The sequence below is a fragment of the Triturus cristatus genome, chromosome 9 (assembly GCF_964204655.1).
Source record: "Triturus cristatus chromosome 9, aTriCri1.1, whole genome shotgun sequence".
Lineage (NCBI taxonomy): Eukaryota > Metazoa > Chordata > Amphibia > Caudata > Salamandridae > Triturus > Triturus cristatus.
This window is the reverse complement of record NC_140592.1, coordinates 375,018,860-375,034,225: the sequence shown is the minus strand read 5'-3', so window position 1 is coordinate 375,034,225 and position 15,366 is coordinate 375,018,860. Positions and strand designations below refer to the sequence as shown.

Genomic DNA, 15,366 nt, shown 5'->3' with positions numbered 1-15,366 from the left:
CAACACCCATGGAATTTGAAGCATTCCCAGATTTACGAGAAATCAAAAACCTGGGAATGCGTCCGAATCTAGCGCCACTGCAGGGTGGCGTTAGGGAGGCGCAACCAGGAGAAAATCGCCTGAATTGATTGATTTTGTGCAGGAAGGTGTCCCTTCCTGCACAAAATCAATCAGCCCCGCAACGCAGGCACCCTTGCACCATGGTGCAAGGGTGCCTGCGTTGGCGCATGGCAGCCCATTGTGAGCCAGCGCTGGGGAAAAGAACAGGAATGCACCGTATCTCATAGATATGGCACATTCCAGCCTGTTTGTTTTGACGTAGCGCAGCAAGATTCCTTGCGGCGCTGCCCTGCCCCAAACCCTGATAAATGAGGCCATTTGTTTTCAGAGCTGTAGTTTTCTTATATAAAAGGGTTACAATTTGTTACATTCCACCGTATTATCATTAATTGTAAAATGGACGATTCTAAGATACAGAAACTCTATATCTGCTCTTCTGTGGCCATCTTGCTCATCATTTTTTCGGTCTAGCCTAGCTGTGCGCATACGCTGCTCTGCGAGGCATGTAGTATTTAGTCAGGTTGGTTAGGTCATGCCCACCGCTTTCCAATAGTTCCTTCTTATGCCTTTCTTAATTTGTTTGTTCTTATTGGCAAGACGTTGCTCTTTGGCCCGCCTTTGGGTGTATTTTTCACTTTGTGGCGACTACCCATGGTACATGTCCCCTTACATTCTGATTGCATTTCCTGTGTTTGCCGCACTCTTTTTTTTTCACTCAATTGGACCTGTGCCGTGAACACAGCAGCTCTTTGTGTCTTCCCTGCCACACACCTTTCAAAAGCTCCTCATTTATTTATGTTTCGCTCCCCTGCCTCAAACGTTTCAAAAGTCCCTTGTTTCCTATTTCTTTACATGCTAAAAGCAGCCGCCCGCCATTTCCTTTCGTTCTCATTACTTTTGTTTCATCATTGCATCAAAAGTAAGAAATAGAAAAAAATGCTTTTCTATTCCTTTACTTTTTATGCACAGTGCAGCTGACACGATTTTAACAGAAGTAATGAAAACTAAAGGAAATGACGGGCGGCCGCTTTCAGCATGTAAAGAAATAGGAAACAAGCATTTGCAATGCAATAGGTCTTGCATTTACGTGAGTTTAAGCTATTGGCATTGTATATGACAATGCCTTTTAGTGATGTTTTAAAAACCAAAACATAAATATAAGGCATTGTCATTTACAATCCCAATAGCTCAAAATCGGGTAAATGCGAGAGCTATTGCATTGCAAATGCTTGTTTTAATAGCGATGTGTATGTAACAGATGCTTTCCTGTAATTCTGGAGTTTACAGGATGCAATAAACTTCTTGTTTGAGAATACCTCCTTACGCTGTGATACTTCAATTACTCTCTGTGTTTTTTACAACTTGGTTTGTCTGATGAAACTTTTAATTACCGCCAGTCCGAAGACCGCAGAGGAGTGATCCCAATACCTTCTCTTGACTTAGTGAAAAAAAACAAAATGAAAAACAGAAGACTCCAAGCGAAGAATCACACAAATATTGGGATCATCAAGAAATCCAACCACCTTTGGTAAACAACACCAACCCAGACAACTACATGACGACAGGTAAAAAGCATGGTAATAGTAAGAAGTGTTTATGAAACCCTTCCTGAAAGAGCAAATGTCAATCAACATAGAGCACCATGGTCACCAAGGGGCTTAAACCCTTAATTTGCATAGTGAAAGCCAGAGGGACTAAAGAAAAGGGTTATCACAAGAGAAACAGATGAAAAACTCCATTGTCCAAGAAAAATAAAGAGCAACTGCAGGCAAACATCCCAAGGAGGGATAGGAGGTCAGCGTAAAGCAGAAACCCAATCAACCAGCGCCAGTATGATGGAAGAGGAACTTACAGGGCCAAAAGAAGATAGCTAAGCAACAAGGGTATGCCCCTTATAGACAGAAACCAATTATGAAGGAACTCAACTTCAACTAAGCCTAAATAGGAGTCATTTCAACAGCACATGCTGCAGGTGGGCAGGGCTGTCTAAAATTTGGCCCACTATCCAACGGGGGAAACATCTAGGAGCCCAGACCCAGCTGCCAAACCAGGGATGCAAATTATGGGAGTCACAGAGCCTAATAAGAGTATGTTCAGGGAGCCTTAATTAAAGCAAGCCATCAGAAGGATTAGAAGCAAACTACGAGAAGAACTTACCCGGCACCGCAAGCAGAATATCAATTCCCGCTTGACGTGCTGACATATATATATATATATATTAGTCCTCGCCACACCCAGGGAGCCTGGATCTTTCTGGGGGGTGGTGATGATCAACATCGACTGAGGGATCTCCAACAAGAAGATCCCAACTCCCGTAGCACATAACAACCCAACAGCGGGCAGATGAAGAATAGGAACGAGCAATAACATTGTGTAAATCCGCCGTTAATAAATTCTGACCGAATGACAATCCCTACTGGACCTTTGACCCTCCATTCCAAAAATATAAGGAACACTTGGCCAACCTGAATATAACAAAGTAGCCCTTCACGTGCCCTTCATGCTTATGAAGGATCCAATCTACTGCCTGACCTTTAGGGTAAGATAGTACCTACCCTGCAAGTACAGCGACGACAACTAAGCACACCCTGGAAAACCATAAGGGTAGGGAGTCATAAAAAAGAAATAATCAAACAAACCCGAATCTGTGGCCATCTGAAGAGACTAAGCACACATCTTGGAGTGTAGACTAGAGGACAGAGCTGCCAATTTGTAAAGCTCAAGAAGTCCAACAGGGAAAGCCTCCAAATGTTAAGCTGTGGCCAAATGCAGCCAGCAATGGACCATCAGACTCCCAGTAGGCCCCGCTCAATGCGATTTGAGCTGTCCTGACTCCGAGCCAGGACAGTGAAAATGAGCATTGACTTGCCGAAACCTATAATAAAAAAACGATTGGCTACTGGAGAGAACATTAAAACACCATAAGACTAAACAGACCCTCAAGCAGGGAAAAGCTGTGGCGAGCCTAAACCATCACCAAATGCCCCCAAATCTGCCAGTTGAAGCCCTGGGTGCCATAGATGGATGCACACAAACAAAACAGGATGTGGATTGGATGAGTCCATCCTTATGAGGTCTAAGAGGGGTGTGGCTTATTCAGGAACTTAAGCAAAACCTTGTTGTTACCAAGACTTAGAGAGCTTGGGAAAGAGTGCCTGGGCTGAGGGGACGGACTGTCCTCATAGAGTAAGGAATGGAACGAGGAAGAGGATGAGGAGGTAAGCAATTGTGAGTACATCTCATGCAGTGCGACCTCTGCAAGAGTTCAATGGAAGTGTTTGTCATTTGGCAAACGTGTCATTTATGAGCACGCCTAAACTCAATTTATAATTTGTTTAAATTACTCATGTTTCTCCTTGGCGTTGTGAATCTGCCCCAGTGTCTCTGCCATCATGGTATACTCCTGTTCCTACAACATTCCATTTCTCACTACCAGATTATTTTTGCAGTACCCTACTTTCCACCGCTCTGCCTCAGGCACCAGTCCTTCTCTCCCCTTTTTTCTCTCCCTCTGATTCCTTTTTCCTTGAGGCCTCTCCTTTGTTCATCTATTGCCCTACTCACCGCATGCTCATATCTTCTTTGCTTTCTCTACGCAGCTTTCCACTGCTGAACCTATTGTTATTTTCTCTCCACGTCTACTTCTAGGGTGGACCTTTCTGCTCAGGATGTTCTTATTCAAGAGCACGGTTTGTGGCATCAACCTTCGGGGATTTGTTTCTGAAACTAGGCTCTGCTTGAACAGTTTGAAAAAATGAAAAAAAAAGGGGGTGCACAAATGAAATAGTCCAAAGAGCCTTGACTTTGTGTCTTAATATCCTCTTTATTTAGAAATAGATTTAGGTTGATAAAAGGATGGTCAGCCAACGCGTTTCATTCCCTCAAGGGGAACTTCATCAGGGCTTGAGTCAAATTTGTTTGTTCTTAAAAATAGAGAACAAGTCTCGAGAGCTTGACGTAGTGTAGTATGTATCACATGCGTTACAATAGTCTGCATCCACCGGTCCAAGTTAAGCACTCTGTACAATAGTCTTTGCCCCCTTTTCGAAGGCACGTACAAGCAGGCAGTAACGGCCAAGTCAGACCACCCATTCATCAGGCTTGCTTGAACAGTTTTCCAAATCACAGTCTTGGTGCGAGGCCGAATACAGTCTTCTCACCACCAACACCCTAGGGAACAAAGCGCAATTTTTGCGACTCACTTCCTCAAAAGTGTCGAAAGTAGCTGCACTGTAAACCACCATACTCTACCATCTGCCCTGTGCTCATGTTCTCTCTCAATTCTGCTTCACAGAGAAATGAAACTCAGACCTGAATGTTTCTCTCACAACCACACAGATTCAGAGACAGTCTAGAAGCAGTCGCTTACAGGGCGGTGCATGGTGGAGTACTGGGTAAGGGAATGTGAGAGATAGACGCACATGTATTCATTCGATTGAATGCTGGTAGCTCTGGTTAACTCTGCAGTTCCCATTATTATGTTTGTAGAGTTATTTTTAAGTTCTTAATCCAGTGTCCTCTCAACATGGCGGCAGACGGCTGATCTGCCGTGGTGCTCCGTAAGCTCTGGCTCCCGTTTCCTCGCTTCCCCCGGCTCCCTCGATTTTCCCGCTTGATGACTGCTGAGGTCGGAAACTAATTCACCGTGCTGAATCTCTTACCGGTGCACTTCGCCATTTCGCCTGTTCTGTTCCCCCGGTTTTGGCAGTGTCTCGGTGCCTTGCTGGTTTCCCTCTGTCTCCTTCTCCTTCTCCGTGCTACGTGCGGCCTGTTGCCTGCCTGCCGCCTGTTTCCGCTGGGTTCCGCTGGGTCCTAATTTCCCCCTTCTGCTCTATGCCTTGCTGCTCTGGAATCAGAATACCGGCTGGGGACGCCTTGGATATTTTTCGAAGTGCAGCTGATACTCCTGGTTGCCACGGATCTTCGTCTCACATCAGCTGTTCACTAGTCCGGTGGTCGTGGTCCTTAGCCGCCCTGGAGCTGCGGCGCGGCAGGAGAGCGCGCAGTTTGGTGCGTGCTGTGTGTGTTGGAGACAGCCTTGAAAACTCTTCTCAGGGGACAGCTGAGAGTACCGAAGCGGTTACGACGGCGGCAGACGGGTACAGCGATACAAGCACACAGGAATCAGCTTCAGTCTTACCTCAGTGTGCGCTATTAAAAGATTCTGAAGGTTTGCACCAACACTACCAAACGTCCAGAGGTAAGGGGAGAGGTGGGAAATCAGGCCGAGGACGAGGTAAGGAGCAGGCTAGAGTGCATACGAGGGGGGTTGCCACCGGCTTTAATCTGCCTGGTGCAGTATTTCCACCCCAACTTGGTAAGAGAACCTCCTCCTATCTATCTAAAGAGGTGAAATCAAAGGGCACCAGAGGGAAAGCAGCACGCAATCTTGTTACTGGAGTCGAGGCTACATCTAAAATTACACCATCTCTACGGTCATACTTCAAAGTTGTTCCACAGGTCTTGCACCTTGTGGAATCCAAGACAATGACCTCACTAAATGATTCAGCTCAAATGTTTTCCCCTGCTTTACCTCCATCTTCTGTCTCAACCCCTGCCTCTTCAGTTGTTGTGCCAATCCTTTCGGTTCCTTGTGGTTCCGTGGTGACTGTGACGGAGGCAGCGTCAGCTGTCTCGGTTGCTCCTATAGTTTCTGTACCTTCCCCACCTATTAGTATATCTAAAAGTGGTGTTTTGTCTTGTGAGATGGTGGGAGGTCAGGCATCATCTATTAGTTCTAACATGAGGGGCGACGTTGTAGCCGCTAGTGAAGGTGGCCTTACCCACTCCGATTCCGGGGGGGGTACTGTATCGGAGCCATCTCTCGAGCTATCTTTGGCAACATCTGTCCCTGTCCTTGCTCCTTCAACTCCACTCTGTCAAGAAGCAACATCGGACAACGTCTCGGCAGCCACTCTATTTTCGATGCTCACTACCTTGTCCCAGGACATAAAAAAGGGGTTTGAGCAATCCTCAGTTATGCAGAAGGAGATTCGTGATTATTGTCAATCATTGGATAATAAGATCGATGGGCTGTCAACTAGGACAGAAGTCTTGGAGGAAAAACTAGCTACGATGTCGGCACATCTAGTTAAGACAGAAGAGGACATTACTAAACTTAAAAGAGATGATCAGGCCTTGCTGGACAGGATGGAGGTTCTAGAAAATAACGCTAGAAGATGTAACATTCGTATTCTTAATGTTCCGGAGGGGTCTGAGGGGGCAGATATTAAGCAGTTTATTGTTTGCCTTTTGAAGGAAGGTTTATGTTTGGGTCAATCCCTGGAGCAGCTAGCAACCGACATTCAGAGGGTCCATCGGGAACCATTCAAACAGAACCCACAAAGGCAAAAGCCGCGTAAAATTCTTGTTAATTTCCTTACATATACTCTCAAAGAGCAGATTCTGAGTGCAGCTCTTAAACAGAAGTCCCTACTTGGTAAGGGGTTTACCTTTCTTATCAGATCCGATCTTTCTAGGGTCACACTTGAGAAGCAATGGGAGTTTGGAAGGCGGCTCGAGTCCTTTAGGAAGTTGGGCGCTTCTGCTCAATTGGTGTTCCCGGCCTCTCTGAAGGTCATGTATAATAATAAAATGGTAAACATCAGGTCAATTGAAGCTGCCGATGAACTCCTGGCGGATATAGGCAATAAGTCATCTGGTAATAGTACCTAACTCGTTTGCTTTAGGCTTTGGTTTAGGTCCTTTTACTGCCTTATTGTTGCTCACAGGGATTAAAGCACTGAAAAAAAAAAAAAAAAAAAGAATGAGAAGGAAAGTGGATGGGGGAAAGAAGATGAAGAGGGAGAGAAAAAATTAAATAAATAAATAAATAAATAATAAAAATATATATATATATATATATATATATGATAATACTAAAAAAAAAAAAAAAAAGTACACTATCTTAAGTGGGATCACCTCTTTTTCCTTACTTTTTAGCTGTGAGTTTGGGGGGGCGTGTAACGGGAGCCTGAGGTAGGGGTGCCATCTACTGGACTTGATCCGGTTAGATACACCACGGGTTCTCCACGGGGAGGGTGAAGGGTGGGGGGGGGGGGTTCACGGGCAAAATTCAAAAATTCCTCATCAGCCATCTTTTCTATTTTTTGTAGGTTGTGTTAAAGTCTCTCATGTTGTCCTGCGAGTCTTCTTTTGGAGGTGGGTCGGTATATATCTGGTATATATCTGGTATATATCTGGTCGCATTATAAAGGCAAGACTGGCTGTGCTCTGGTTTAGTAGTGATGTCTAGTTTAAAGATTATGTCCTGGAATGTCAATGGGCTCCGTACTAATCCTAGGGCTAGAAGATTGATGCAGTATCTCCGGGACTCTGATGCCCAGGTCATCATCCTTCAAGAGACACATTTGATCCAGTCTGAAATTGACACATTGGCTAAAAAGATTAAATGGATTGATTTTATGATATCAACTTCACAGTCTATGACTTCCCGAGGAGTGTCATTGATTTTCAGAAAACAGCTTAGGGCCAGGGTATTAGAGTCTATAGTCGACCCTGCGGGAAGATGGGTTATTGCTTCTGTGGTAATTATGGGTGCCTGTTTTACTATTGTTGGATACTATGGTCCCAATCTTGATGACCCTACATCTTTGGGAGTGATTTTTTCTCACCTTTTGTCCTTCCCGGAACCAGTTATATTAGCCGGCGACTTTAATATTGTTTTAGATCCAGTCTTGGATAAATCTCATAACAGTAGATCCCGTGTCCCTTCAAAATCAAGATCTTTCTTGTTGAATGAGATGAAACAATACGGATATATCGATATCTGGAGGTTAAGAGCCGGGCAGCAGCAGGGTGTTTCTTTCAGAAATTATAAATATAATCACCAGTCCAGGATAGGTTTTATATTAATCAACCATAGTTTATCCGATGCAGTTAGGGACATTTGTTATTTTCCGTCACATCTATCTGACCACTCTGCAGTTTTTCTGGAACTTATGGTACCTACCTCTGACATAGTTAGGACTTGGTCCTTTGACCGTTCTCTACTTTCTCACCCTGAAGATGTCTCTTTTTTCAAATCTGAAGTGAGGTCTTTTCTAGAGATGAATGTGGGTTCTGCTGGACCTGGTGTGGTCTGGGACTCACTTAAAGCCTCTTTGAGGGGTCTTATTACAAGTAAGATGTCATATAGAAGGAAGGAATATAGAGAGGCTATTGCCTCAGTTGAGGCGGACCTGACTAGTGCACAGGCCGACATTGATGCCAACTTAGCTTCCACGGAAGCTGTTTTGGCGCCTTTGCGGGTTAAACTATTGACCCTAAGAGGCCAACTGACCTCGATCCTTAACCGGCGGCTTCAGGAAAGATGGGAGGCCAGGAAAATTGCTCATTTTCAGTATGGGGAGTGTGCTGGTAAATTATTGGCATGGAAAGTTAAAACTGATCAGGTCCGTAACAACATCAACCTGATCTATGTCAATAATGTCCCTCTTTCTTCTGATGCAGATATTAGAGCAGCATTTAAAGATTTCTATCAAGATATTTACCATGAAGATAAGATATTGGATACTGATATGATTAATGAATGGCTTGGGAAAATAGATCTACCAAAACTCTCTGTTGATCAATCAGCAATGCTAGATAGTGAAATCTCGGAAGAGGAGGTAAGGGAAGCCATTCGGGATGCCAGGAAAGGCAAGGCCTCTGGGCCTGACGGGCTGCCTGCTGAAATATATAAATCTTTGGAGCAGGAGCTGGTTCCTTTCCTAGTTATATTGTTCAATCAGATACTGCTTGATGGAGTACGACCACCTGTGTCATGGGATAACGCATCCATAACTGTTATTTTGAAACCAGGGAAGTCTCCAACCGCCTGTGGCTCCTACAGGCCGATCTCGGTTTTGAATGGAGACTATAAGATCTTTGCCTCCATTCTTGCAAATAGATTGGCCTTGGTTGCTCCTTCCATTTTACATGTCGATCAGAAGGGATTTATTAAGGGGCGACAGCTTTTTGAACTAACTTTTGATTTGATGGGTTCAATAGACATGGCATGTTTGAAGTCTTTGCCCTTGGCGGTGCTCACGCTGGACGCCACCAAGGCCTTCGACAGAGTTAATTGGTTGTATTTGTCGGAGGCCTTGGCAAAGTTTGGCGTGGGGGGTAGATTTCGGCAGGCGATTAGTCTTCTTTATAGTAACCCTAGTGCCCGTGTCCTGGTTAATGGTATACTCTCTGACTCTTTTGACATCTCGAGGGGTACTAGGCAGGGATGTCCTCTCTCCCCACTCCTGTTCGATTTATATGCTGAACCCTTTGCCCAGATTTTGAGGGATAGTGTTAACATCAAGGCATTTGCGTACAGGGGTTGGGAGAGAAAGGTGGCACTTTACGCCGACGATATTCTCATTTTCACGTCTGACCCGCATGAGGCCCTCCCAGTAATATTCAGGCTGGCATCGGAGTTTGGGATGGTCTCTGGCTATGAGATTAATGCTCTAAAGACTGAGATGATGACCTGGAACATCGATCAAAGTACCTTCGATTCTGAAATCCAGCCGGTGAGTCGGATGAGATACTTAGGTTTGGATATTGTATCTGACCTCGATCAGATTACTATTATTAATTTTTTAAAAATTGCAAAGGACTGTCGTAGGTTGCTCCAGTCCTGGGCCCATCTTCCACTCTCCCTACTGGGCAGGGTCAACCTTGTCAAAATGTTCATCCTGCCTAAGGTTTCTTTTTTGTTTAATGCGATACCTTTATGTTTTGATCCCGCCTCCATCAGGAAATTACAGTCGGATATTAGCACCTTTATTTGGGATAAACATCTGGCAAGAATTTCTTGGAAAAAAATTAGGAGACGTAGGGAAAAAGGAGGGCTTGCTGCTCCTGATCTCCAGGCTTATGCCTGGGCTTTCCAGCTTTCACATGCTAGGATCCTATTAAAAAGACCAGTAGGGGTTGGAGTGGGTTCCCTTTTTTCAATGTTATTGGACGTAGAAGGTGTAAGTCAGTCAGGGTTTCTTTTTAAATTTGGAAACCCCAAGTTTTTCAAAAAAATTAAATTGAAAATTTTAAGGGGTATGGCAAGAATGTGGGCCCAGGTGTCTAAAGCAATTAAAGTTGGTTATTATGGAAGTAGGACACCTTTGTGGGGCCTTCCTGATGGTCCAGCATGGTTAAGGGATGCACTAGCTACACCTATGAGAGAGGCAGGGTTGGAGGAGTGGGGTAACCTATTTGTTGACGGGGACTTGTTACCCTGGGATTATCTTAGTACAAAAATTGGTCCACACTTCTCCAGGCTTAAATATCTTCAGATGTTGAGTTGGTCTCGTGCATACTCTGCTCAGCCTCCACATGGTGCTAAATATTCCTTGGGCGTATATAGCTATCTTATAACGCTTTTGGCAGATAAGCCACCTGCCAAAAAGGAAATTTCACTGTGGTATAATCTAATCTTGGAGGAAATGGACGGAACTTTTTCACTGCCGGAGGATCTTTGGTCTCAACATGTCATCAATTCCGATTTGCAACATCTTTGGAATTCGTCTTGTAAGATGTTGTGGGATATTGTCAAGCCTGCATGGTTACGCAGGAACCATCTTTTCACCATTCATCGAGCATACTACTCACCCCTTCGTCTTTCTAAATTCTCTGAGGGGAGTAGTGTGGCCTGTGCGAGATGTGGTTTGGTGGCTGCTTCTGACATTCATATGTTCTTTGATTGCCCACAATTGTCCTCATTCTGGGATGCCATTAGTAAGACTCTTTCACTTTCTGTTGGAGTTAACATTACCCTAGATTTAACATCAGTAATTTTTGGGTGCTACCAAGGGGTCCCCTCCTTGGCAAAAAAGCTTATTTTTTATGCTATCTTGCTAGCCAGGAGGGAGATATGCAGAAAATGGAAGGATTCTTCACCTCCTTCCATTAATGACTGGTATGCTTCTACTTTGCTGGTCTCCAAGTTGGACCTGGCCAGATCTGGTAATCCTGACACAAGATCTTTCTGGCACCTCCTGATTTGGGCTCATTGATCATCTGGGGTTTTTTTTTTTTTTTTTTTTCCCCAGGTCCAATGATTATGCCATCATCCTCATTCCGGGGGTCACTTGTTTCATGGCGCTAAGTTTAGTACCTTGGCTGGACTTTAGCTATTGCCTGTCTGGTAGCAAATTAGTGATCATTGAAGGTTGAAACATGTTGCTGAGGGGTGAGCCTTTCGTTCTATTACTGCCCCTACCAGTCTTGGCTACTGAGGCAGCACAATGTGTGTAAACCTACAAGATTGCATATTGAAACTTGTCTGGCAGATGAGGACAAAAAAAAAAAATAAAAAAAAAAATCCAGTGTCCTCTCCTAGTTGTTGCAAGAGGTCGTCTACTCTGAGATCTTATGGATCTGGAAGAGACATCTTGTGCAGAGAAGGAGTAAAGTCAGTGAGATATCAACCCGCAAGCACTGCGTTTCAGTATTCTTTTATACGATTACCACGGGGTGTCACGTAGTGAGATTTTCCAAGATGCACTGCTTTATGTTCATTCGTTATATCATTAATATCATAAGATATCAGTGCTCATAGTATGTGGCTAGTTAGGACCTGCAGTTTGGTCTATGTTAGAGCCTCCAGTGACCAGCAGGGTAGGGATTAGGTAGCGAATTGGTATAAAATAACATGTTTAAATAGCTAAAGTTAGTGACCTCCCTAGAGTGAAACGATAGGGTGAATTATTTGTGTAGCTTTGTAAAAGTCAGGGTGTCAAGCCATTGTTTTTTATTTAGGCGAAATGATGTGGCTTTAGATTGAGTTCGGGCCAGCGTTCTTCAATCTGCGCACCTGCGCCTTCATGGACTCTGCGAAGGGTGGACACACGCAATGGTGCCCTCTCATTCTGAGAGTGTCCTGTGGAGCATCAATCTACAAGAGGTATGCAAGATACTGTAAGGCATATTTACAAGCCCCTAACACCACCGGAGCATCACTTTTTCTGACACTCCGGTGGCGTTGCGCCATTCCCCATATCTACAGGGTGGCGCTAAGTCACTTAACGTGGCTTAATGCCACCTTGTAAATATGCCCCTTCCCGCCACAGTCCGCTGCAGCACAGGTGAAGGCAATGGGTGTTGAAGTGGGCGTTCCACTGCAACACCCATTGCTTTTTGACACTGCGCCAGATTTACAAGGCTGGGGCAGCACCAAAAACTGAGGCCAGGTAATACCTGGTCTTAGAATGGCGATATGAGGAGAAATGATTAATTTCTCCTAGTTTTTTGCTCTTTTTATGTGTGCGCTGCATTTTGCAGCACATGTAGAAAAAGCAAATCGCCATTATTGATTGTCTATGTGAAGAAAGGTGTTCCTTCCTGCACATAAACAATCGCCCATCAGTGCAGGCACCCTTACAACATGGCGCACGGGTGCCTGCGCTGGGGCTAGGCAGCTTTTTTAGCCCCAGCGCTAGGGGAACGCAGGGGTGCAGCGTATTTATGTACATATGGTGCATCCCTACATTTTGAAAATGTAGGAGCGTGGCGTTGTCAAATTTGGTGTAACACCGCGCTACAGAATTTTCTTGTAAATATCCCCCTTTGTTTCCTGTCTCTGATTCTGCAAATGCCTGACCTAACAGTCAGTAACTCCTTTTGTCTGAGTAGTTCATGGAATGGTACAGAGGAGCATATTTACAAGCCCCTATCTCCCCAGGAACATCACTTTTAATGATGTTCCTGTGGCAATAGGGGCTTCGCCTTCACCTTATTTACAAGTCTGCGTTAAGCGCAGCCTTGCACATAAGGCCTCCTTTCACACACCGTAGCATGAAAGGGGCGTGCAGTGGGTGTTGCAGTGGGTGTTGCAGTGGTCATCCCACCCCAACACCCATTGATTTTGACGCTGAGCCCTATGTACAAGGGTGGCGTAAATTTGAGACAGCGCCAAAATTAAGACCAGGGAAAACCTGGTCTTAACATGGCGAAATGAGGAGAAATGCTTTATTTCTCCTCGTTTTTGCAGTTTCAAAGCGTGCTGCATTGTGCAGCACACATAGAAACAGCAAAACGATTTGCAACTTCTATGTGCGCTGCACAATGCAGCACACATAAGAGTTACAAATTGCCATTTGTGATTGTTTATGTGCAGGAAGGGACACCTTCCTGCACATAAGCAATCATTCCCCCCAACGCAGGCACCCCTTGCACTATGGTGCAAGGGTGCCAGCGTTGGCGCTAGGCAGCTTAATTTAGCGCCAGCGCTAGAGGAAACATGGGGGTTCCACCAGCAAGTGTTCAACTCGCTGAGCCATTGTGCCAGTGGACACAGAATTGATTTTTGGGACTCCATAATAAGAATTGATACTTGGCAAAAATAACTACTTTAACCAACCTTAAAATTATAAAAGTTTCAGTTGTCTTACAGGTTTCGCAGTGGGTGAATACCTCATACAGCTACTTTAGCACTTTGTAACGCGTCATCTGCCGGTTATACATGCATCTCTGAATAAATGCAACAACTCACTGAGCAATCTTACCGATAATTCAAATAAGTGACCTACAACTTACATGCAACATTCTGTAGTAGGTACTTTTGACCCTCTAAGTTATTTTATAATTCAAACCTATGATCAGAGTGAACACAGACCTCTCCGGCAAGTGCATTAACCACCTGAGCTGTATTAACCACCTGAGCTGTATTACTGGCATATCATGGGACTTGCCTGATGCCTAGAGATGCCTGCAGCATGTGCCTTAACCCTCTAAGCAATCTTAAACTGTGGTTTTGACAAAATTAAGGAAGGCAGAACAGTTTTACTATCACATTTTCCTTATTGTCAATTTATTTTGGGGGCAGTGTTTGTAAAATGAATCTATATATACTGCCAGACCAAAGGCGGACTGTCACTTACTCCATTCCTCCTTGCAGTGCTCTCTATGGTGACTCACTCGCCCCATTTCAGCCGCCACCCCCTCCCTTGCCTCTGTTACAGCCCTGTTGGCAGTTGACTGACTCTGCCCCAACCCGCTCTCTTCCAGAGAATTGCCAGGTTTTCCAGAGATTGCAATCCCGTGGAAGACTTTCTAGAGTTCAGGGAGACTCGCTGCATAAAGCGAGGGAGGGGCTCGGCACAAGGGCTGTGGGGCAGCTAAGTTCTCTCCGAGTTAGCAGCATGCCCCAGCGGTCTGTGGTTAATGCCCGGAGCCGGAGCTCGGCAATTACCGGAAGAGTCGCCATGTCCTCGGCCCTGATCCTGCGTCTGCTCTCGCTTGCCTCTGCCGTCTCCCTGCTGTCCTCAGTCACCTTACAAGGGCACCGGCTGACAGTCACGGGCCTGTATTTTTGTCCCAGTGCCAAAGTAAGGCAGGCCTCGCGGTTCAAATCTCGACCTTTGGAACGGGTACCTTGGCTGGCGCGGGGCCTGGCGCTGTGCTGGGTCTCTGCTCTCACAGACACAGAGGGAGCTCGGACTGGGCCGGGACGAGGCCTCTTCCCATTGAGCTGGCGCTGAAGAACTATTTCAAGTAGTTTGCTTCAAGGAGAGGATGTGGTCCGTCGGCAGACTTTGGTGCTGGAAACCAGGGTTCGAGCCTCGGCGTCGAGTCCGCATCCTGTGATTCTGGGAAAATCACTTAATCTCCCCGTCCCTGAATGTGTAATGTGAATACGGTGCTCATGTAAAGCGCTCCAATACCTTCGGGTCGAGTTCGCGCTATATAAATATGCAACAAAAAAAAAAAAATAAAGAGGGTGTAAGGGGAAGGTGGTAAATAAAGTGCTCGTGAATTAGATAAGGAGAATTGAGTAAAACAATTAGAAACAGTTTTAAGGAAACAATTATGCAACCTGTCAGTACATTTTTTACACATATCCTTTAGTCCACATTGCGTTATAGAATTTTCATTGTATTCTAAACATGGGCTACAGTTCCAGTACAGGTGAATATGGTAATTATGTCGAGGTTTCGACCCCGCATGTCGACATAATTACCATATTCACCTGTACTGAAACTGTACCCCATGTTTAGAATACAATTGGAGCTAACTACTTGAAATTGTTCTTCATTTATGGTGTTCGCAGCTTAAATGAAGTTAATGTATCTACTGTTTACCAAATTGCCCAAAAATATAAAATGAATAATTGAAATTTCAATTGCTTTTTGTTTTTTGCTTGGGTTTATTTAATTATATTTCACCTACATTGTTTAGCATTTTTTCTCTTGAAGAATTGTCTTTTCCGTTCGGACCACTTGTGTCTCTTACCCACAAAAAGAAGGTCACAATACATTCCCAGCATTCCGATACAGCCCAAGACAAGATAAGCACAAGTAGCAGAAACTGAAG

General features: G+C 44.8%; 2 protein-coding genes across 3 annotated transcripts in view; one reads left to right on the top strand and one right to left on the bottom strand.

Annotated features, from left to right (window-relative positions):
• Positions 1–14,526, bottom strand: part of LOC146797979 (cytochrome c oxidase subunit 7A1, mitochondrial-like) — a 29,575-nt gene extending 15,049 nt beyond the window's left edge. The window contains exon 1 of one of the 2 annotated variants that reach the window (XM_085625202.1): positions 14,246–14,526. In XM_085625202.1, coding sequence (XP_085481328.1) covers positions 14,246–14,260 — 15 coding nt within the window. In that variant the 5' untranslated portion in view covers positions 14,261–14,526. The remainder of the gene's footprint in view (positions 1–14,245) is intronic. The other variant, XM_085625203.1, reaches the window with a different exon arrangement.
• Positions 4,426–15,366, top strand: part of LOC146797978 (ribonuclease Oy-like) — a 120,616-nt gene continuing 109,675 nt past the window's right edge. Inside the window, exon 1 of the mRNA XM_085625201.1 lies at positions 4,426–4,454. The gene's annotated coding sequence lies outside the window, so the exon portion shown is untranslated. The remainder of the gene's footprint in view (positions 4,455–15,366) is intronic.